This window comes from Procambarus clarkii, chromosome 46 (assembly GCF_040958095.1).
Source record: "Procambarus clarkii isolate CNS0578487 chromosome 46, FALCON_Pclarkii_2.0, whole genome shotgun sequence".
Lineage (NCBI taxonomy): Eukaryota > Metazoa > Arthropoda > Malacostraca > Decapoda > Cambaridae > Procambarus > Procambarus clarkii.
In genome coordinates, this window is record NC_091195.1 from 3,443,787 (window position 1) to 3,468,675 (window position 24,889).

The 24,889-nt window shown below is 45.7% G+C and overlaps 2 protein-coding genes across 3 annotated transcripts in view; both read left to right on the top strand.

The window, feature by feature from the left end:
• Positions 1–22,441, top strand: part of LOC123752831 (uncharacterized) — a 192,864-nt gene extending 170,423 nt beyond the window's left edge. The window contains exon 4 of the mRNA XM_069301649.1: positions 21,446–22,441. The gene's annotated coding sequence lies outside the window, so the exon portion shown is untranslated. The remainder of the gene's footprint in view (positions 1–21,445) is intronic.
• The window catches only part of LOC123753418 (uncharacterized), a 45,022-nt gene extending 22,581 nt beyond the window's left edge, over positions 1–22,441 (top strand). For both annotated transcript variants that reach the window (XM_069301651.1, XM_069301652.1), the window contains exon 4: positions 19,560–22,441. In XM_069301651.1, coding sequence (XP_069157752.1) covers positions 19,560–19,735 — 176 coding nt within the window. In that variant the 3' untranslated portion in view covers positions 19,736–22,441. The remainder of the gene's footprint in view (positions 1–19,559) is intronic.
• Positions 22,442–24,889: the final 2,448 nt, after the last annotated feature.

A 24,889-nucleotide genomic window follows, 5' to 3' on the forward strand; every position in this document is an offset into this window, starting at 1 on the left:
TACCCCTTTTAGCCCTCTGTAACACAGTGTAACGTAACGCAAATCAACTTTTTGCAGTCCAAAATGTCATTTTGAAACGGAAAGTGAGGGTTAGACCATCTCCATTACATCTCTTACCATATAAATAATTGATGGCCACCCCTTTTAGCCCTCTGTAACACAATGTAACACAACGTAACATATCGCAAATCAACTTTTTGCAGTCCAAAATGTCCTTTTGAAACGGAAAGTGAGGGTTAGACCATCTCCATTACATCTCTTACCATATAAATAATTGATGGCCACCCCTTTTAGCCCTCTGTAACACAATGTAACACAACGTAACGTATCGCAAATCGACTTTTTGCAATCCAAAATGTCATTTTTAAATGAAAGTATGACTTAGTCCATCTTCATTACATCTCTCACCATATCAAATATTGGCGTCTACCCCTTTTAGCCCTCAGTAACACATTGTAACGCTACGTCGCGTAACGCAAATCAACTTTTTGCAGTCCAAAAGGTCATTTTGAAACGGAAAGTGAGGGTTAGCCCATCTCCATTACATCTCTACCATATAATTAATTGTTGACTACCCCTTTTAGCCCTCTGTAACACAATGTAACACACCGTAACGTATCGCAAATCAACTTTTTGCAGTCCAAAATGTCATTTTTTAAATGAAAGTATGACTTAGCACATCTCTTACCATATAATATTGTCCTCTACCAGTTTTAGCCCTCTAACACAATGTAACGTAACGCAATCAACTTTTACAGCCCAAAATGACATTTTTAAATAAAGTAGGACTTAGTCCATCTCCATTACATCTCCTTCCATAAGAATATTACGGTCTACCAGTTTTAGCCCTCTGTAACACAATGTAACGTAACGGGGAAAATCATCTTTGTCGGATGAGCAAATAACATTATTGAAAATGACATCCGTGTTTAACCATTACATCCAAAACACAAGAAAAATATTACCGTTTTTCTTGAGAAACTTATATGTGGAGATCATATCTCCAGAGTCCACACAATAAGCCACACATCACACATCTTCTGTTTTCAAATCGCAGCTCGCATCTAATTTAATGTTATTTTTTTTTTTTTTGCAGAAACTATGTTTTGAGATTAAGCTCAATGTCGGCAATTACTATTCGTATAATCAAACTCCTTTCAGTCAACAAAATTCACATTTCATATCGCGTGTGTAGATTAGAGAGAGAAGGCAAACATAGCGTGCAGCTAGTCAAAACTTATCATAACAGATATGATTTCACAGAGTTTTTCAACCTTTGCAAGTTTTTTTCATTGTTATCTCTTCACTTGTGCTAAGTGAGTCAGACAAAAATGTGACATTTCATTTCATTATTAACCATGCAATATGCTATTAGCTAGGTAGTCAAAACATATAACAAGCGTTATTTCACAGGAATTTTTTCTAGCAAATATGCTTCCTTTAAGCAGTTCAACACATCAAACACCTCCAGTCTGCGAAATTCCCTTTAGTCAATAATCATCCTTTACAGTATTTCTTGACTAGAATAGCACTCCAAAACATAAGTGGTCATTTTTATTCTCACTGTCGCACTATAGTCAATAATTTGTTTCGCAGAGTGACAAGTTATGCATAATGACGAGATTTCATGGTGTGCATAGTTTAAGAGAGTTCACACTGTATTAATTACGGTCATGGATATCTTATGTTATGTTTATGAAGACCATCTCTTCTTATTTTTTTATCATTTTCACGCCCCACAGCTTTACAGTCTTCTCATATTCTTGTTCAAATAAAGTTTGTTTACTGTTTTCCAGTAGATCGGCCTCACATTACATATATTAATCAATTTTCAAATTCAGTTCAGTTTCTTTTCAATATCGCAGCTTTGTTGCCCCCACAGCCCGTATCTAGTTCAAGACCTCTTATTATCAATGTCATTAATACGGTTATCATCAACCACGTATTGGATGTCTCTGTCATTCAGTCATCAACGTAGTATGTGTTTAATGAACGTGAGAATCACTTCATGTGCACTCATTTTAGTTTAGTTTAAAGTTTTACATCTTGAATTAATACCGCTATTGGATAGCTCAGACATTCAGTTAACATCTCAGTAAGTGAAAATCTTTTCATGTGAGCTCATTTTTAGTTTAGGATAAGGTTTTTCCATCGTGAAATGCTATTATCAGTAACCAGGTATTGGATGAAACTACCATTCAGTTTACATCTCAGTAACTGTTTACTGAACATTGTTATCCATCCATGCAACCTCATTTTTAGTTTTAAGTTTCTACATCGTAAAAATAAAATATTACTATCACCAGCCGTGTATCGGATAGCTCAACCATTCAGTTAACATCTCAGTAAGTGAAAATCTTTTCATGTGAGCTCATTTTTAGTTTAGGATAAGGTTTTCCATCGTGAAATGCTATTATCAGTAGCCAGGTATTGGATGGGTGGACCATCCAGTTTACATCTCAGTAACAGTTTACTGAACATAGATATCCCTCCATGGGACCTCATTTTTAGTTTAAGTTTCTCCATCGTAAATAAAAATAAAATATTACTATCACAATCCTTGTATTGGCCCTGCTCCGGCATTCAGTTTACATCTCAGTAAGTGTTTACTGAATGCAAAATCGCTACATGTGTGGTCATAAGGTTTTCTCATCGTGAAATGCTATTATCAGTAACCAGGTATTGGATGACACTACCATTCAGTTTACATCTCAGTAACTGTTTACTGATCATTGTTATCCATCCATGCAACCTCATTTTTTTAGTTTTAAGCTTCTACATCGTAAAAAATAAAATATTACTATCACCAGCCATGTATCGGTAGCTCAACCATTCAGTTTACAGCTCAGTAACTGTTTACTGAACATAGACATCCCTCCATGCGAGCTCATTTTTTAGTTTAAAGTTTCTCCATCGTAAAAAATAAAAATATTACTATCACAAACCATGTATTGGGTGGGTCAACCATCCAGTTTACATCTCAGTAATAGTTTACTGAACATAGATATCCCTCCATGTGACCTCATTTTTAGTTTAAAGTTTCTCCATCCTAAATAAAAAATAAAATATTACTATCACAAACTTTGTATTGACCAGCTCCGGCATACAGTTTACAACTCAGTAAGTGTTTACTGAATGCAAAATCGCTACATGTGTGGTCATTTAGTTTAAAGTTTCTCAATCTTAAAATATTACTATCAACATCAACCATGCAATGGCCGGCTTAGTCTTTCAGTTCACATCTCAGTAAGTGTTTACTGAATGCAAAATCGCTACATGTGTGGTCATTTAGTTTAAAGTTTCTCAATCTTTAAATATTACTATCATCAACCATGCATTGCCTGGCTAGTCTTTCAGTTTACATCTCAGTGAGTGTTAACTGAATGTGGAAATTATCACGTGTTAGCATTTAGTTTAGTTTCAAGTTTCAATTAAATACTAACATCATCCCCGTATTGGGCTGTCGGCATTCAGTTACCCACTCGGAGAGTGTTTACTGAACGTCGAAATCATTTCCTGTAGACACATTTTTTACTTAAACCCGTCTCCACTCCAAACCAGTCAGGACCGGCGGTCCTGACTCGGACCGGAGGTCCGGTTTGGAGTGGAGACGGGTTTAAGTAAAAAATGTGTCTACAGGAAATGATTTCGACGTTCAGTAAACACTCTCCGAGTGGGTAACTGAATGCCGACAGCCCAATACGGGGATGATGTTAGTATTTAATTGAAACTTGAAACTAAACTAAATGCTAACACGTGATAATTTCCACATTCAGTTAACACTCACTGAGATGTAAACTGAAAGACTAGCCAGGCAATGCATGGTTGATGATAGTAATATTTAAAGATTGAGAAACTTTAAACTAAATGACCACACATGTAGCGATTTTGCATTCAGTAAACACTTACTGAGATGTGAACTGAAAGACTAAGCCGGCCATTGCATGGTTGATGTTGATAGTAATATTTTAAGATTGAGAAACTTTAAACTAAATGACCACACATGTAGCGATTTTGCATTCAGTAAACACTTACTGAGTTGTAAACTGTATGCCGGAGCTGGTCAATACAAAGTTTGTGATAGTAATATTTTATTTTTTATTTAGGATGGAGAAACTTTAAACTAAAAATGAGGTCACATGGAGGGATATCTATGTTCAGTAAACTATTACTGAGATGTAAACTGGATGGTTGACCCACCCAATACATGGTTTGTGATAGTAATATTTTTATTTTTTACGATGGAGAAACTTTAAACTAAAAAATGAGCTCGCATGGAGGGATGTCTATGTTCAGTAAACAGTTACTGAGCTGTAAACTGAATGGTTGAGCTACCGATACATGGCTGGTGATAGTAATATTTTATTTTTTACGATGTAGAAGCTTAAAACTAAAAAAATGAGGTTGCATGGATGGATAACAATGATCAGTAAACAGTTACTGAGATGTAAACTGAATGGTAGTGTCATCCAATACCTGGTTACTGATAATAGCATTTCACGATGAGAAAACCTTATGACCACACATGTAGCGATTTTGCATTCAGTAAACACTTACTGAGATGTAAACTGAATGCCGGAGCAGGGCCAATACAAGGATTGTGATAGTAATATTTTATTTTTATTTACGATGGAGAAACTTAAACTAAAAATGAGGTCCCATGGAGGGATATCTATGTTCAGTAAACTGTTACTGAGATGTAAACTGGATGGTCCACCCATCCAATACCTGGCTACTGATAATAGCATTTCACGATGGAAAACCTTATCCTAAACTAAAAATGAGCTCACATGAAAAGATTTTCACTTACTGAGATGTTAACTGAATGGTTGAGCTATCCGATACACGGCTGGTGATAGTAATATTTTATTTTTACGATGTAGAAACTTAAAACTAAAAATGAGGTTGCATGGATGGATAACAATGTTCAGTAAACAGTTACTGAGATGTAAACTGAATGGTAGTTTCATCCAATACCTGGTTACTGATAATAGCATTTCACGATGGAAAAACCTTATCCTAAACTAAAAATGAGCTCACATGAAAAGATTTTCACTTACTGAGATGTTAACTGAATGTCTGAGCTATCCAATAGCGGTATTAATTCAAGATGTAAAACTTTAAACTAAACTAAAATGAGTGCACATGAAGTGATTCTCACGTTCATTAAACACATACTACGTTGATGACTGAATGACAGAGACATCCAATACGTGGTTGATGATAACCGTATTAATGACATTGATAATAAGAGGTCTTGAACTAGATACGGGCTGTGGGGGCAACAAAGCTGCGATATTGAAAAGAAACTGAACTGAATTTGAAAATTGATTAATATATGTAATGTGAGGCCGATCTACTGGAAAACAGTAAACAAACTTTATTTGAACAAGAATATGAGAAGACTGTAAAGCTGTGGGGCGTGAAAATGATAAAAAAATAAGAAGAGATGGTCTTCATAAACATAACATAAGATATCCATGACCGTAATTAATACAGTGTGAACTCTCTTAAACTATGCACACCATGAAATCTCGTCATTATGCATAACTTGTCACTCTGCGAAACAAATTATTGACTATAGTGCGACAGTGAGAATAAAAATGACCACTTATGTTTTGGAGTGCTATTCTAGTCAAGAAATACTGTAAAGGATGATTATTGACTAAAGGGAATTTCGCAGACTGGAGGTGTTTGATGTGTTGAACTGCTTAAAGGAAGCATATTTGCTAGAAAAAATTCCTGTGAAATAACGCTTGTTATATGTTTTGACTACCTAGCTAATAGCATATTGCATGGTTAATAATGAAATGAAATGTCACATTTTTGTCTGACTCACTTAGCACAAGTGAAGAGATAACAATGAAAAAAACTTGCAAAGGTTGAAAAACTCTGTGAAATCATATCTGTTATGATAAGTTTTGACTAGCTGCACGCTATGTTTGCCTTCTCTCTCTAATCTACACACGCGATATGAAATGTGAATTTTGTTGACTGAAAGGAGTTTGATTATACGAATAGTAATTGCCGACATTGAGCTTAATCTCAAAACATAGTTTCTGCAAAAAAAAAAAAAATAACATTAAATTAGATGCGAGCTGCGATTTGAAAACAGAAGATGTGTGATGTGTGGCTTATTGTGTGGACTCTGGAGATATGATCTCCACATATAAGTTTCTCAAGAAAAACGGTAATATTTTTCTTGTGTTTTGGATGTAATGGTTAAACACGGATGTCATTTTCAATAATGTTATTTGCTCATCCGACAAAGATGATTTTCCCCGTTACGTTACATTGTGTTACAGAGGGCTAAAACTGGTAGACCGTAATATTCTTATGGAAGGAGATGTAATGGAGATGGACTAAGTCCTACTTTATTTAAAAATGTCATTTTGGGCTGTAAAAGTTGATTGCGTTACGTTACATTGTGTTAGAGGGCTAAAACTGGTAGAGGACAATATTATATGGTAAGAGATGTGCTAAGTCATACTTTCATTTAAAAAATGACATTTTGGACTGCAAAAAGTTGATTTGCGATACGTTACGGTGTGTTACATTGTGTTACAGAGGGCTAAAAGGGGTAGTCAACAATTAATTATATGGTAGAGATGTAATGGAGATGGGCTAACCCTCACTTTCCGTTTCAAAATGACCTTTTGGACTGCAAAAAGTTGATTTGCGTTACGCGACGTAGCGTTACAATGTGTTACTGAGGGCTAAAAGGGGTAGACGCCAATATTTGATATGGTGAGAGATGTAATGAAGATGGACTAAGTCATACTTTCATTTAAAAATGACATTTTGGATTGCAAAAAGTCGATTTGCGATACGTTACGTTGTGTTACATTGTGTTACAGAGGGCTAAAAGGGGTGGCCATCAATTATTTATATGGTAAGAGATGTAATGGAGATGGTCTAACCCTCACTTTCCGTTTCAAAATGACATTTTGGACTGCAAAAAGTTGATTTGCGATATGTTACGTTGTGTTACATTGTGTTACAGAGGGCTAAAAGGGGTGGCCATCAATTATTTATATGGTAAGAGATGTAATGGAGATGGTCTAACCCTCACTTTCCGTTTCAAAATGACATTTTGGACTGCAAAAAGTTGATTTGCGTTACGTTACACTGTGTTACAGAGGGCTAAAAGGGGTAGACGCCAATATTTTATATGGTGAGAGATGTAATGAATAAGGACTAAGTCATACTTTCATTTAAAAACGATATTTGGTCTGTAGAAAGTTATGTTACATTGTGTTATAGAGGGTTAAAACTGGTATACCGTAATATTCATATGCTATGAGATGTAATGGAGATATAGTGTTTGGCTAAATGGAGTTCACATTTCAATAATGATATTCGGACAACAGCCAGAAAGTTGATCTCCACGTTACTTAATGATGATATAATGCGATGCAATCATGTGCTAATATTTTATTTGTGTTAGAATGTAAGGGCTATAGGAGTTTGTCTAGACTTGCATACATTTTCAAACGCTATTTATGTAGGCAGTAGAAAGACTGGTTTCCCATTACGCTACATTGACTGTGTTACAAGAACTGAAAAACAGACTTAACCCAGAGCTATTTCACTATCGACTCACCGGTCTTATTCTCGTCGATTGGTGTTTTACATTGGATGATGTAGGTCTTAAGAGAGACAGCCTTGATGGAGAAAGATACGTGAACAGCGGCAGCAGGAGAAAGGAACTGATGTTACTTTCCCCAACTACTAAATGATCTGGAGAGAGAGAGAGACTGAGAGACTGAGAGACAGAGACTGAGAGATTGAGAGACAGAGAGACAGAGAGACAGAGCGACAGAGAGACAGAGAGATAGAGAGAGAGAGAGAGAGAGAGAGAGAGAGAGAGAGAGAGAGAGAGAGAGAGAGAGAGAGAGAGAGAGAGAGAGAGAGAGAGAGAGAGAGAGAGAGAGAGAGAGAGAGAGAGAGAGAGAGAGAGAGAGAGACTGAGAGACAGAGAGACAGAGAGAGAGAACAGCAAATTATGATTTGTTATAATAATAAGATTGAAGACCTGCTTATGACTGGATATTCTTAAAAAAATGCTATTTCAGCAAAGAATGGTGATACTAAAGCTTAGTTGAACATCCGGTCTGGGAAGGGGGCAGTGATGGTTCGGCCATGGAGGGAGTGGTAGGGGTAAGGGTAAGTGGGGGTGGACGGGAGAGGGTAAGGTCGAGCCATTACATCCTCCATCTCAATACACCTCAAACCATCACGAAGGTGAGACTGCAGCGAGAGGGGCTGCCGGTTCATTCATTCAGGAGTCTTGCTATGGATGTAGGACGGAGAGGTGAAGGAGATTGAGTAAACATGCATACATTTCAATGATATTTATTTGGCCTGCAGATGTTGTGATCACAGTTAACAAGAACAATTTGTAGGTAGAGATCGCATCTCCGTGACGATGTGAAATGTTTCTCTCTTTTAGTAAATGCTAACCTACTGACTTTGACTGAGTTTACTAAGTGAAGTGTCGTGTGGTGGACTTTAGAGAGGGAGAGAGACAGAGGCAGAGACAGAGACAGAGTGAGAGACAGAGAGAGAGAGAGAGAGACAGAGAGAGAGAGAGAGAGAGAGAGAGACAGAGACCGAGAGAGAGGCACAGAGACAGAGAGAGAGAGAGAGAGAGAGACAGAGACCGAGACAGAGACAGAGACAGACAGAGAGACAGATCGTTACTCTTAAAATGAAATTTGGGCAAAGAACGAACGAAGTTGGTATTTTCTCCACGTTACATTAATGATATTGGGTAAAGAACGAAGTTAGCATATTGGTCGTGTTACCTTACAAGGATGTAAGGGTGAGAGTGAAGGCGGGCTTGAAAATTGACATGGTGATCATCCTCTGATGCGTTGTCAGTCTAAGTGAAATGGAGAAAGATATGTGAACAGCGGCAGCAGGAGAAAGGAAAATGATGTTACTTTCCCCAACTATTAAATGATCTGAAGAGAGAGAGAGAGAGAGAGAGAGAGAGAGAGAGAGAGAGAGAGAGAGAGAGAGAGAGAGAGAGAGAGAGAGAGAGAGAGAGAGACAGAGACAGAGACAGAGACAGAGCGAGTGATAGAGAGAGAGAGAGAGACATGGGGACAGAGAGACTGAGACAGATAGAGAGAGAGAGAGAGAGAGACAGGGAGACAGAGACAGATAGAGAGAGAGTCGCAGACCCTGGCGAAACGCAATGGTAATGGGTGTCCCACCACTTCCGGTGACGTAGGAGAAATACCCAGACAAGTTGGAAAGATGACCAGTCAGGCTCCAACCTGCGACCAGTACGCTTACCCCGTCGCGACATTGAAAAACGCTTTAGGTAATGGTACACTCCCCTCCTGCAGGAGACTTTGCCCTCATCCTCACACACACACACTTAGCTCTTCCTGTAGGGGACGTTAATGGTTTGTCTAACCACATAATGGCCCGCTGCAGTCTCACAACGAGAGTGACTTCTCTCTTTCTTGACCCGAACACAGAAAAAGCCAGGTGCAGTCCCGTGTCTTTTCCATACATTTCTTACAAACATCACTTAAGACCTTCCTGTAGGGGAGTCAATGGGTTTGTCTAACCACATAATGGCCCAGAGCACTCTCTCCAGACGAAGGGGAAACTCCATCCAGCTCCCATCCCAAAACAACATAACAGGTCGTGCTGCCTTCTCCTCTCATCTACACACTAACTCACGATCAACTCTTTTACTCCTTCCTACATCTTCCTTCTATTTTCTTACTCTATCACTTGCTAAACACACATATTCATTTCACTCCTTCCTCTTACTCCACCACTTACTCTCACACAACAAGATCTCCAATCTTTCCTGACCACTTACCTTAACCCCCGAGGACTAGACCCGCGCGCGCGGGGTGGGGGACCGCACCTGCTCGCCCGCCACTCAAGACCGACACGCGTCAAACTTCCGGGAAATTCCCCCAAAACCTGTGCGACTAGAACCGCGCGCACCACCTGGCACTCATCAACATGACCTCCCCTCTTTCATGACCACATACCCAAACATCGGACGCTCACACGCGTCCGAAACACGCCAAAACTTCCGGGAAAATTCCCCCAAAACCTGTGCGACTAGACACACGCGCGGCACCTGTCGGCTGGCACTCAAGAGTGCCACCTGGGGCAGCTGGTGCGCGCGGTTCTAGTCGTATATTTCACTACTCAGTACAACGTGTTCATACATATATAGACACACATCACAAACAATAAACATATTACCGAACATTCTGAGAGATAAACATATACATTTCCTCCTTCACACAAGTAGTATGGTATCAGACGTACACACAAATACTTTTATGACTTAGGTATACTGTATAGACAATTTGCAAGAGACATGCAGACAATTCAACAAAAGATAACAGTCTTGGTGCAAAATTCTTATATCTCTCCAGAATATCATCAACCTTTCCGTTGTGACACATCCAGGCTATTTGTTCAGGAACAGTCCTTATCTCAATGTTTCTATATACATTAATCAACGGACAATCAAGAATATAATTGCGCAAGGGTGTGAGACCTTAACATACCACATAGTTTACACTTCGGGTCATTTTCATGAACACCTATCCCATATTCCCAGTAATATTTGTACCCAAGCCTGAGCCGCATGTGCACAGTCACTCCAAGCACTTCTCCTTTTGCCATAAGTGAAATGGGTGTTTTGACTCACATACATGTAGTGTTGCATGGTTTGACTTCCCTCATACATTATACCTCTCCTCGCCACTTCTGCCTGTGCCTGAATATTTCTGATTTTGCTTTTTATTTGTCTCATTGTGAATTCCCATTCGATGTCAACTTGTGGTTTTAATGTGGCACGTTTGGCCAAGTCATCTGCCACCTCGTTGAGCACTATTCCAACATGAGATGGAATCCACATGAATTTTACATTGCGACCTTTCAGCTGTATCTCAGTTATCCTTTTCTTACAATCCTCAACTATGGACATGAAGACTGGATTTCGACTGTTTAAGGACTCAAGTGCTCCTCGGCTATCGACAAATACAAAAACATCTTTGTCGTCATCACGTACTTCCTCCAAACACGCCAGAATGGCCTGCAGTTGAGCACTGATAGTAATGGTGGTTGGTTGTTGTAGTTAGAGGAGGAGGTCGAGGAGGAAGGAGGAGGAGTAAGGAGGAGAAAGAGGAGGTAGGAGGAGGTCGAGGAGGAAGGAGAAGGTCCAGGAGGAAGGAGAATGTCGAGGAGGAAGGAGAAGGTCAAGGAAGAAAGAGGAGAAGGTCGAGGAGGAAGGAGAAGGTCGAGGAGGAAGGAGAAGGTCAAGGAAGAAAGAGGAGAAGGTCGAGGAGGAAGAATGAGAAGGTCGAGGAGGAGAAGGTGTTGGTGGTGGCTGTTGGTTGTTGTTCGTGGATATTGATGGTTGAAGAACATAGAAGGATTAGGAAAAATAAGGAAGGCAGGAGCGAGAAGGAAGTTTAAGGGAGGAGTAGGAAGATTACGGAAGGTGGAAGAAAAATATGGAAGGAGGAAAACAAGGAAGGAGGAAGAATAAGGATGGAGGGAGAATTAAGAAGAAGGAAGGAGGAGGAGGAATAAGAAAGGAGCAGTGGTGGAGAGTGGTGTGTGGCAGTGGTGGAGAGTGGTGTGTGACAGTGGTGGAGAGTGGTGTGTGACAGTTAGGAGAGTGGTGTGTGGCAGTGGTGGAGAGTGGTGTGTGACAGTGGTGGAGAGTGGTGTGTGACAGTTAGGAGAGTGGTGTGTGGCATTGGTGGAGAGTGGTGTGTGACAGTGGTGGAGAGTGGTGTGTGACAGTTAGGAGAGTGGTGTGTGACAGTGGTGGAGAGTGGTGTGTGACAGTTAGGAGAGTGGTGTGTGACAGTGGTGGAGAGTGGTGTGTGACAGTGGTGGAGAGTGGTGTGTGACAGTGGTGGAGAGTGGTGTGTGACAGTGGTGGAGAGTGGTGTGTGACAGTGGTGGAGAGTGGTGTGTGACAGTGGTGGAGAGTGGTGTGTGACAGTGGTGGAGAGTGGTGTGTGACAGTTAGGAGAGTGGTGTGTGACAGTGGTGGAGAGTGGTGTGTGACAGTGGTGGAGAGTGGTGTGTGACAGTGGTGGAGAGTGGTGTGTGACAGTGGTGGAGAGTGGTGTGTGACAGTGGTAGAGAGTGGTGTGTGACAGTGGTGGAGAGTGGTGTGTGACAGTGGTGGAGAGTGGTGTGTGACAGTGGTGGAGAGTGGTGTGTGACAGTTAGGAGAGTGGTGTGTGACAGTGGTGGAGAGTGGTGTGTGACAGTGGTGGAGAGTGGTGTGTGACAGTGGTGGAGAGTGGTGTGTGACAGTGGTGGAGAGTGGTGTGTGACAGTGGTGGAGAGTGGTGTGTGACAGTGGTGGAGAGTGGTGTGTGACAGTGGTGGAGAGTGGTGTGTGACAGTTAGGAGAGTGGTGTGTGACAGTGGTGTGTGACAGTTAGGAGAGTGGTGTGTGACAGTGGTGGAGAGTGGTGTGTGACAGTGGTGGAGAGTGGTGTGTGACAGTGGTGGAGAGTGGTGTGTGACAGTGGTGGAGAGTGGTGTGTGACAGTTAGGAGAGTGGTGTGTGACAGTGGTGGAGAGTGGTGTGTGACAGTGGTGGAGAGTGGTGTGTGACAGTGGTGGAGAGTGGTGTGTGACAGTGGTGGAGAGTGGTGTGTGACAGTAAGGAGAGTGGTGTGTGACAGTGGTGGAGAGTGGTGAGTGGCTGTGGTGGAGAGTGGTGTGTGGCAGTGGTGGAGAGTGGTGTGTGACAGTTAGGAGAGTGGTGTGTGACAGTGGTGGAGAGTGGTGTGTGACAGTTAGGAGAGTGGTGTGTGACAGTGGTGGAGAGTGGTGTGTGACAGTGGTGGAGAGTGGTGTGTGACAGTTAGGAGAGTGGTGTGTGACAGTGGTGGAGAGTGGTGTGTGAAAGTGGTGGAGAGTGGTGTGTGACAGTGGTCGAGAGTGGTGTGTGACAGTAAGGAGAGTGGTGTGAGACAGTGGTGGAGAGTGGTGTGTGACAGTGGTGGAGAGTGGTGTGTGACAGTGGTGGAGAGTGGTGTGTGACAGTGGTGGAGAGTGGTGAGTGGCTGTGGTGGAGAGTGGTGTGTGGCAGTGGTGGAGAGTGGTGTGTGACAGTTAGGAGAGTGGTGTGTGACAGTGGTGGAGAGTGGTGTGTGACAGTGGTGGAGAGTGGTGTGTGACAGTGGTGGAGAGTGGTGTGTGACAGTGGTGGAGAGTGGTGAGTGACAGTGATGGAGAGTGGTGTGTGGCAGTGGTGGAGAGTGGTGTGTGACAGTGGTGGAGAGTGGTGTGTGACAGTGGTGGAGAGTGGTGTGTGACAGTGGTGGAGAGTGGTGTGTGACAGTGGTGGAGAGTGGTGTGTGACAGTGGTGGAGAGTGGTGTGTGACAGTGGTGGAGAGTGGTGTGTGACAGTGGTGGAGAGTGGTGTGTGACAGTGGTGGAGAGTGGTGTGTGACAGTGGTGGAGAGTGGTGTGTGACAGTGGTGGAGAGTGGTGTGTGACAGTGGTGGAGAGTGGTGTGTGACAGTGGTGGAGAGTGGTGTGTGACAGTGGTGGAGAGTGGTGTGTGACAGTGGTGGAGAGTGGTGTGTGACAGTGGTGGAGAGTGGTGTGTGACAGTGGTGGAGAGTGGTGTGTGACAGTGGTGGAGAGTGGTGTGTGACAGTGGTGGAGAGTGGTGTGTGACAGTGGTGGAGAGTGGTGTGTGACAGTGGTGGAGAGTGGTGTGTGACAGTGGTGGAGAGTGGTGTGTGACAGTGGTGGAGAGTGGTGTGTGACAGTGGTGGAGAGTGGTGTGTGGTAGTGGTGGAGAGTGGTGTGTGACAGTGGTGGAGAGTGGTGTGTGGCAGTGATGGAGAGTGGTGTGTGACAGTGGTGGAGAGTGGTGTGTGACAGTGGTGGTGAGTGGTGTGTGACAGTGGTGGAGAGTGGTGTGTGACAGTGGTGGAGAGTGGTGTGTGACAGTGGTGGAGAGTGGTGTGTGACAGTGGTGGAGAGTGGAGTGTGACAGTGGTGGAGAGTGGTGTGTGACAGTGGTGGAGAGTGGTGTGTGACAGTGGTGGAGAGTGGTGTGTGACAGTGGTGGAGAGTGGTGTGTGACAGTGGTGGAGAGTGGTGTGTGGTAGTGGTGGAGAGTGGTGTGTGACAGTGGTGGAGAGTGGTGTGTGGCAGTGATGGAGAGTGGTGTGTGACAGTGGTGGAGAGTGGTGTGTGACAGTGGTGGAGAGTGGTGTGTGACAGTGGTGGAGAGTGGTGTGTGACAGTGGTGGAGAGTGGTGTGTGACAGTGGTGGAGAGTGGTGTGTGACAGTGGTGGAGAGTGGTGTGTGACAGTGGTGGAGAGTGGTGTGTGACAGTGGTGGAGAGTGGTGTGTGACAGTGGTGGAGAGTGGTGTGTGACAGTGGTGGAGAGTGGTGTGTGACAGTGGTGGAGAGTGGTGTGTGACAGTGGTGGAGAGTGGTGTGTGACAGTGGTGGAGAGTGGTGTGTGACAGTGGTGGAGAGTGGTGTGTGACAGTGGTGGAGAGTGGTGTGTGACAGTGGTGGAGAGTGGTGTGTGACAGTGGTGGAGAGTGGTGTGTGACAGTGGTGGAGAGTGGTGTGTGACAGTGGTGGAGAGTGGTGTGTGACAGTGGTGGAGAGTGGTGTGTGACAGTGGTGGAGAGTGGTGTGTGACAGTGGTGGAGAGTGGTGTGTGACAGTGGTGGAGAGTGGTGTGTGACAGTGGTGGAGAGTGGTGTGTGACAGTGGTGGAGAGTGGTGTGTGACAGTGGTGGAGAGTGGTGTGTGACAGTGGTGGAGAGTGGTGTGTGACAGTGGTGGAGAGTGGTGTGTGACAGTGGTGGAGAGTGGTGTGTGACAGTGGTGGAGAGTGGTGTGTGACAGTGGTGGGGAGTGGTGTGTGACAGTGGTGGAGAGTGGTGTGTGGTAGTGGTGGAGAGTGGTGTGTGACAGTGGTGGAGAGTGGTGTGTGGCAGTGATGGAGAGTGGTGTGTGACAGTGGTGGAGAGTGGTGTGTGACAGTGGTGGAGAGTGGTGTGTGACAGTGGTGGAGAGTGGTGTGTGACAGTGGTGGAGAGTGGTGTGTGACAGTGGTGGAGAGTGGTGTGTGACAGTGGTGGAGAGTGGTGTGTGACAGTGGTGGAGAGTGGTGTGTGACAGTGGTGGAGAGTGGTGTGTGACAGTGGTGGAGAGTGGTGTGTGACAGTGGTGGAGAGTGGTGTGTGGTAGTGGTGGAGAGTGGTGTGTGACAGTGGTGGAGAGTGGTGTGTGGCAGTGATGGAGAGTGGTGTGTGACAGTGGTGGAGAGTGGTGTGTGACAGTGGTGGAGAGTGGTGTGTGACAGTGGTGGAGAGTGGTGTGTGACAGTGGTGGAGAGTGGTGTGTGACAGTGGTGGAGAGTGGTGTGTGACAGTGGTGGAGAGTGGTGTGTGACAGTGGTGGAGAGTGGTGTGTGACAGTGGTGGAGAGTGGTGTGTGACAGTGGTGGAGAGTGGTGTGTGACAGTGGTGGAGAGTGGTGTGTGACAGTGGTGGAGAGTGGTGTGTGACAGTGGTGGAGAGTGGTGTGTGACAGTGGTGGAGAGTGGTGTGTGACAGTGGTGGTGAGTGGTGTGTGACAGTGGTGGAGAGTGGTGTGTGACAGTGGTGGAGAGTGGTGTGTGACAGTGGTGGAGAGTGGTGTGTGACAGTGGTGGAGAGTGGTGTGTGACAGTGGTGGAGAGTGGTGTGTGACAGTGGTGGAGAGTGGTGTGTGACAGTGGTGGAGAGTGGTGTGTGACAGTGGTGGAGAGTGGTGTGTGACAGTAATGGAGAGTAGTGAAGGGAAGTGGTGGAGCGTGATGACACTACCCTCCTCCTCCTCTGCACCACTACCCTCCTCTTCCTCATCTTCTGCACTACTACCCTCCTCCTCTTCCTCCTCTGCACCAAACCCTCCTCCTCTGCATCATTACCCTCCTCTTCCTCTGCACCACTATCCTCCTCCTCCTCTGCAGCACTACCCTCATCCTCCTCTGCACAACTACCCTCCTCTTCAGCAACACTACCCTCCTCCTCCTCTGCACTACTACCCTCCTCCTCTGCACCACTACCCTCCTCCTCCTCTGCACCCCTACCCTCCTTCTCTGCACCACTACCCTCCTCCTCTGCACCACTACCCTCTTCCTCTGCATCACTACCCTCCTCCTCCTCTGCACCACTACCCTCCTCCTCTGCATCACTACCCTCCTCCTCATCTGCACCACTACCCTCCTCCTTTGCACCACTACCCTCCTCCTCCTCTGCATCACTACCATCCTCCTCCTCTGCACCACTACCCTCTTCCTCTGCACAACTACCCTCCTCCTCCTTCTCTGCACTACTACCCTCCTCCTCCTCCTCTGCACCACTACCCTCCTCCTCCTCCTCTGCACCACTACCCTCCTCCTCCTCCTCCGCACCCCTACCCTCCTCCTCTGCACCACTTCCCTCCTCCTCCTTCTCTGCACTACTACCCACCTCCTCCTCCTCTGCACCACTACCCTCCTCCTCCTCCTCTGCACCACTACCCTCCTCCTCCTCCTCTGCACCACTACCCTCCTCCTCTGCACCACTACCCTCCTCCTCCTTCTCTGCACTACTACCCTCCTCCTCCTCTGCACCACTATCCTCCTCCTCTGCACCACTACCCTCCTCCTCCTCTGCACCACTACCCTCCTCCTCCTCCTCTGCACCACTACCCTCCTCCTCTGCACCACTACGCTCCTCCTCCTCTGCACCACTACCCTCCTCCTCTGCACCACTACCCTCCTCCTCCTTCTCTGCACTACTACCCTCCTCCTCCTCTGCACCACTACCCTCCTCCTCTGCACCACTACCCTCGTCCTCCTCTGCACCACTACCCTCCTCTGTACCACTACCCTCCTCTGTACCACTACCCTCTTCCTTTGCACCACTACCCTCCCTCCTCTGCACCACTACCCTCCTCCTCCTCTGCTCCACTACCCTCCTCCTCCTCTGCACCACTACCCTCCTACTCCTCCTCTGCACCACTACCCTCCTCCTCCTCTGCACCACTACCCCTCCTCCTCCTCCTCTGCACCACTACCCTCCTCCTTCTCTGCACCATTACCCTCCTCCTCCTCTGCACCACTACCCTCCTCCTCCTCTGCATCAGTACCCTCCTCCTTTGCACCACTACCCTCCTCCTTTGCACCACTACCCTCCTCCTTCCCTGCACCACTACCCTCCTCTTCTGCACCACTAGCCTCCTCCTCCTCTGCTCCACTACCCTCCTCCTCCTCTGCACCACTACCCTCCTCCTCCTCTGCACCACTACCCTCCTCTTCTGCACATCTACCTTCCTCCTCCTCCTCTGCAGCACTACCCTACTCCTCCTCCTCCTCTGCACCACTACCCTCTGTTACGAACCCGGATCCAGCGTCCTAGCCTGGAGCAGTGACAAACACGCCATCTGTGGGTCAGCTCCCGAAACTCCCGCCAAACGAACGACGACACCTAGTGAGGACAGCGTGTACTGGCCTCGAGGACCAGTTTCCAGTCTGGTTCAGCGCTCAACACCGCCGCTCCTGACCTCTGGTGAGGTGGTGCTCCGAAGACAGCGCCATCTATGGAGTGGATATGTCGGGCGTTTGTATCTGAGCCTGTGAGTGTGGTGTATTAGTGTCCCGGTTATTAATGACGTGTCTGCTTACAGAGCCGACCTGGGACCACTGTGTTGAAGGTGTAGTGAGTCTACCCGAGGCAGCCAGTCTCCATACAGTGAAGTTTGCTGCAGCTGTCGTGACGTCGTCCCCCCGGAAGAACACTGTGGAGTGTTAAGCCTGCCAGTGGAGTGGCAGTGGAAGGATTTACCCGGGACCGACGGTTGGAGACGATAATCCACTGGGGTATTGAGGACAGGAGGGTGATTGGTGATATCACACGAGACTCCTGTCTAGGGCGTACCCCTTTTATCGTTCGTGGAGTGGCCGTACCAGCCTTGGTGGCTCAGTACCTGCCAGCAGACCTGCTGGACGTGTGGTTGACGGCCTCCACGACGGTGCCCCCAGTGGACCTGTGTTGTGGCTGACCTGTGGCCAGGGTAGGCTCGGCGTTCTCAGAGGACACGTCTTGAGGCCACGAAGAAAGCACCGCGGACTCAGCACCTAGCTTCGAGGATCCATAGTCTCCAGCAGAAGACTACAGTGTTGATCCCCTTTGTAAAGTGTTAATACCCCTCCCCCTTGTGTACGTTTAACTTTTATATATTTAAATGGTGATGGTGAACATTATATTATATTAAGTTCTTAGCTTTCTTTCCCTACTCCCTTTAAGTTACTTGCGTCACGGATCTCATCCCTTGATAGCCACTACTGGCTTGGGAACGGATACATATATCTTCCTCTAACGACATCAGAGTGAGAACCCCGTTGCGCCCCGAGAGGGCCGTAACACCCTCCTCCTCCTCTGCACCACTACCCTCCTCCTCCTCTGCACCACTACCCTCCTCCTCCTCCTCTGCACCACTACCCTCCTCCTCCTCTGCACCACTACCCTCCTCCTCCTCTGCATCACTACCCTCCTCCTCCTCTGCACCACTACCCTCCTCCTCCTCCTCTTTAAGAGATGGGTTTGAGGAGTTGCCAGGTGTGGGCTTCAGTGTTCCCTCTCATCTACAGGTGTGGGTGTGGAGAGTAGCCAGGTGTGAGCTGCAATGTTCCCTCTCATCTACAGGTGTGGGTGGGGAGAGTTGCCAGGTGTGAGCTGCAATGTTCCCTCTCATCTACAGGTGTGGGTGTGGAGAGTTGCCAGGTGTGGGCTTCAATGTTCCCTCTCATCTACAGGTGTGGGTGGGGAGAGTTGCCAGGTGTGAGCTGCAATGTTCCCTCTCATCTACAGGTGTGGGTGTGGAGAGTAGCCAGGTGTGAGCTGCAATGTTCCCTCTCATCTACAGGTGTGGGTGTGGAGAGTTGCCAGGTGTGGGCTTCAATGTTCCCTCTCATCTACAGGTGTGGGTGGGGAGAGTTGCCAGGTGTGAGCTGCAATGTTCCCTCTCATCTACAGGTGTGGGTGGGGAGAGTTGCCAGGTGTGAGCTGCAATGTTCCCTCTCATCTACAGGTGTGGGTGTGGAGAGTTGCCAGGTGTGAGCTGCAATGTTCCCTCTCATCTGCAGGTGTGGGTGGGGAGAGTTGCCAGGTGTGAGCTGCAATGTTCCCTCTCATCTACAGGTGTGGGTGGGGAGAGTTGCCAGGTGTGAGCTGCAATGTTCCCTCTCATCTGCAGGTGTGGGTGGGGAGAGTTGCCAGGTGTGAGCTGCAATGTTCCCTCTCATCTACAGGTGTGGGTGTGGAGAGTTGCCAGGTGTGAGCTGCAATGTTCCCTCTCATCTACAGGTGTGGGTGTGGAGAGTTGCCAGGTGTGAGCTGCAATGTTCCCTCTCATCTGCAGGTGTGGGTGGGGAGAGTTGCCAGGTGTGAGCTGCAATGTTCCCTCTCATCTACAGGTGTGGGTGTGGAGAGTTGCCAGGTGTGAGCTGCAATGTTCCCTCTCATCTACAGGTGTGGGTGGGGAGAGACTCCTGCGAGGACTTCACCGGAGGGGCGTCACTGGTGATGACCTTGAGATTGACCTTGCGACTGGGTTCCGGTACAGTGAGGACCGTGAGGAGAACAAGAGGTACCTCCGAGAGCTCGGTGCGTCGCTTAACAATTTTAATAATGTTAAAATATTGTAGATTGTTGAGACCTGCCTCACGAGACCAATAATGTACAAGGACACATCTACGAGGAGCTGGTTGTTGAGACCTGCCTCACGAGACCAATAATGTACAAGGACACATCTACGAGGAGCTGGTTGTTGAGACCTGCCTCACGAGACCAATAATGTACAAGGACACATCTACGAGGAGCTGGTTGTTGAGACCAGCCTCACGAGACCAATAATGTACAAGGACACATCTACGAGGAGTTGGTTGTTGAGACCTGCCTCACGAGACCAATAATGTACAAGGACACATCTACGAGGAGCTGGTTGTTGAGACCAGCCTCACGAGACCAATAATGTACAAGGACACATCTACGAGGAGCTGGTTGTTGAGACCTGCCTCACGAGACCAATGTAGATGTACATTATATGACAATGATTATGATGTACATCTCTCAATGAGATGATTACATCTCATCAAGTATTAGATGTACATGTGTAGATGTACAGTAATCTACAAATGTACATGTGTAGATGTACAGTAATCTACAGATGTACATGTGTAGATGTACAGTAATCTACAGATGTACATGTGTAGATGTACAGTAATCTACTGATGTACATGTGTAGATGTACAGTAATCTACAGATGTACATGTGTAGATGTACAGTAATCTACAGATGCACATGTGTAGATGTACAGTAATCTACAGATGCACATGTGTAGATGTACAGTAATCTACTGATGTAGATGTACAGTAATCTACAGATGTACAAGTGTTGATGTACAATAATCAACTGATGTACACGTGTAGATGTACAGTAATCTACAGATGTACATGTGTAGATATACAGTAACCTACAGATGTACATGTGTAGATGTACAGTAATCTACAGATGTACATGTGTAGATGTACAGTAATCTACAGATGTACATGTGTAGATGTACAGTAATCTACAGATGTGCATGTGTAGATATACAGTAATTTACAAATGTACATGTGTAGATGTACAGTAATCTACAGATGTACATAACATTGAGACCAATGTCCTCCTACATACGAGGACCTCGCTGGAACTCTTACCACTGACGGGTTTATCAAAGTTTTATCACAAGTTGGGTTTAGTAAGACATACAACAAGACCATGTGTATGTTTGTGGTTTGTATAAGTTTTTGTGTGTTGGTTGTATGATAAATATATCCAAAGGTTACTTGATCAACCGGGCTGTGACTTTAGGCTGTGAGCAGACGTGTCTAACAGCCTGGATGACCAGAGCAGCAGCCAGGAGACATGGTCGGTGACCAGACCAGCAGCCAAGAGACATGGTCGGAGACCAGGGGTGATGGTCCCCAGAACGACCAACTGGTAGACTACAAGTGGGTGGTATGAATGTGTATGATGGTGGATTAAAGGATCTCTTGTGTCGGCGATGAGTCACAATAACGGGGCTAAAGTATGTTGACCAGACCATTCTCAAGTCGATTGTGACAATCGACTTGAGAATGGTCCAGGACGGACCGAAACGTCGTCGTCCCTTCACCGTCTAGTGTGTGGTCTGGTCTACAAATTTCTTGTGTCCATTGTAAGAATGAGTTTTTATGCTGTAGTATTAATGAACTTTGGTACGCAAGTGGTATGGATGGGTTTTGTTATATTAATGATATCAATAATTTGTTTATACTGGATATATGAACAGATATGGTATGCTGATGGCATGAATATGTTTTAGTATGCTGGAGGTATGAATGAGTTTTAGTATGCTGGAGATACCTTCCTTGAGGTTGTTTCGGGGCTTAGCGTCCCCGCGGCCCGGCCTCTTCATTGCTGGACTGGTCAACCAGGCTACTGGACGCCGCTGCTCGCAGCCTGACATATGACTCACAGCCTCGTTGATCAGGTATCCTCTGGATACCTGATCCTCCAGGTATCTCGAGTGTTCATGAGTGTTCTGTCATGAACACTGTGAGAGGTTGGCCAGTTATGCCCCTTATGTGTACTGAAATAGTATAAATATAGTGGAAGGGATAGATAAGCAGCCTTCCAGTCTGTAGTGGAAGGTATAGATAAGCATTTGTTTTCTGATTTTATGAATAAGTTTTGGTATGAACTTGATATATTAGCATTTTCTACACTTTATTATCAATATGACTTTATTTACTATTGTTTATTGGATCACTATTATTAGTCTTGGCTCTTTATTTGTTAAGGGATCTTAGTTATTGTAACATTTTATTAAGGATTTTAGGCATTGAGAATTTTTGTCTGACTTTAAGGCTGCCTTAACCTTATTATCCTCAAGATTAAGCAGGAGCATATATACATCTTTGATATTTTAAGTTGCTTAATGTACAACTAAATACAGTAAGTTGCCTATTGCAATTTACCATAATGCATTAAGCAGCTTACTGTATATATGTTTTTTAGTATTATCAGTATTCTTTTGTAAATTTGCTCTAATACAGTAGCTAGCTTTTGGGCACTTACTTTATTACAGTAATTAACGTACTGTACAAGATATTTCATACAGTATGCAGCTTACTGTTCAAGTAGTTTAATACAGCAAGTGTCCTTCTGCACATTTAAATGTATAATTACTTATGTAAAGAAACTGCAATATGTACACCTCCTTTGATACAGTAAGTAGTACTGTACTATATTTTTTATAGTACAGTACAGCAAGTATTAAAGTAAATACATGCATTATCTGAAATAAAGTAACATATAAGTTTAAACAATTTAAACACTTTTATTTTCACTCATTCTCTGAGGCCTATTGTTTGGAGGTATTAACTTGCTAGTGGTATATGATATGACTTTTTCAACAGAAACAGTAAGACAAATCCGAGTGGTAAACGTTGCCAATGGTCCTCAGGACTCTGACCTGAGACCTGTCTTGTTTACCGTATATATAAACCATGTAGATACAACACTCAAGTGCAACATTACCATAGTTGTCAATGGTCCTCTGGACTCTGGCCTGAGACCTGTCTTGTTTACCGTATATATAAACCATGTTGATACAACACTCAAGTGCAACATTACCAGAGTTGTCAATGGTCCTCAGGACTCTGACCTGAGACCTGTCTTGTTTACCGTATATATAAACCATGTTGATACAACACTCAAGTGCAACATTACCATAGTTGTCAATGGTCCTCAGGACTCTGGCCTGAGACCTGTCTTGTTTACCGTATATATAAACCATGTTGATACAACACTCAAGTGCAACATTACCATAGTTGTCAATGGTCCTCAGGACTCTGGCCTGGGACCTGTCTTGTTTACCGTATATATAAACCATGTTGATACAACACTCAAGTGCAACATTACCTAGTTTCCGATGATACAAAAATGTTGATAGAAATAAATTAAGAAAAACTTAAAATCGTTGCAAGATAACTTAGGCTTTTAAAATTTAACAAAAGATTTGCATATGATGATCAATACTGTCTATGCAAAGTTTAATATTACTTTGACTTTTCTTTAAGTGACTGGAGAGGAAAGTCTTATTTTGCTTCCTGGGGGTGGAGGTCTGGTTGAGGACCGGGCCGCGGGGACACTAAAAGCCCCGAAATCATCTCAAGATAACATCATTGCAACTTTCAACAGCAAATCTTCAGTGTAATATCTATCAAAACCGTTTCAGTTACTGTTTTTTTCCGTCTGTCATGTCAGTGTTAGTTAAGGAAGAGGAGAGAGAATCCTTCTGTATAAATAGAAGAAGTTTGCCTGGTTGGAATTGTCACATTAAAGCATTCCAAATTTCATATATCATTGGGATACTCTGTGGCAAGATGGTGGGTGTCCCAGAGATGGCTGGGATACCCTGCGGCAAGATGCTGGGTGTCCCAGAGATGGCTGGGATACTCTGTGGCAAGATGCTGGGTGCCCCAGAGATGGCTGGGATTCTCTGTGGCAAGATGCTGGGTGTCCCAGAGATGGCTGAGATACTCTGTGGCAAGATGCTGGGTGTCCCAGAGATGGCTGGGATACTCTGTCGCAAGATGCTGGGTGCCCCAGAGATGGCTGGGATACTCTGGGACAAGATGCTGGGTGCCCCAGAGATGGCTGGTATACTCTGTGGCAAGATGCTGGGTGCCCCATAGATGGCTGGGATACTCTGTGGCAAGATGCTGGGTGTCCCAGAGATGGCTGGGATACTCTGGACAAGATGTTTGGTGCCCTAGAGATGGCTGGGATACCCTGTGGCAAGATGCTGGGTGCCCCATAGATGGCTGGGATACTCTGTGGCAAGATGCTGGGAGTCCCAGAGATGGCTGAGATACTCTGTGGCAAGATGCTGGGTGTCCCAGAGATGGCTGGGATACTCTGTGGCAAGATGCTGGGTGTCCCAGAGATGGCTGGGATACTCTGGACAAGATGTTTGGTGCCCTAGAGATGGCTGGGATACCCTGTGGCAAGATGCTGGGTGCCCCATAGATGGCTGGGATACTCTGTGGCAAGATGCTGGGTGTCCCAGAGATGGCTGGGATACTCTGTGGCAAGATGCTGGGTGTCCCAGAGATGGCTGAGATACTCTGTGGCAAGATGCTGGGTGTCCCAGAGATGGCTGGGATACCCTGTGGCAAGATGCTGGGTGTCCCAGAGATGGCTGGGATACTCTGTGGCAAGATGCTGGGTGCAGCCGACCGGGAGCCGGTCGGCCGAGCGGACAGCACGCTGGACTTGTGATCCTGTGGTCCTGGGTTCGATCCTAGGCGCCGGCGAGAAACAAAGGGCAGAGTTTCTTTCACCCTATGCCCCTGTTACCTAGCAGTAAATAGGTACCTGGGTGTTAGTCAGCTGTCACGGGCTGCTTCCTGGGGGTGGAGGCCTGGTCGAGGACCGGGCCGCGGGGACACTAAAAAGCCCCGAAATCATCTCAAGATAAGCCCCAGAGATGGCTGGGATACTCTGTGGCAAGATGGTGGGTGTCCCAGAGATGGCTGGGATACTCTGTGGCAAGATGGTGGGTGCCCCAGAGATGGCTGGGATACTCTGGGACAAGATGCTGGGTGCCCCAGAGATGGCTGGGATACTCTGTGGCAAGATGCTGGGTGCCACATAGATGGCTGGGATACTCTGTGGCAAGATGCTGGGTGTCCCAGAGATGGCTGGAATACTCTGTGGCAAGGTGCTGGGTGTCCCAGAGATGGCTGGGATACCCTGTGGCAAGATGCTGG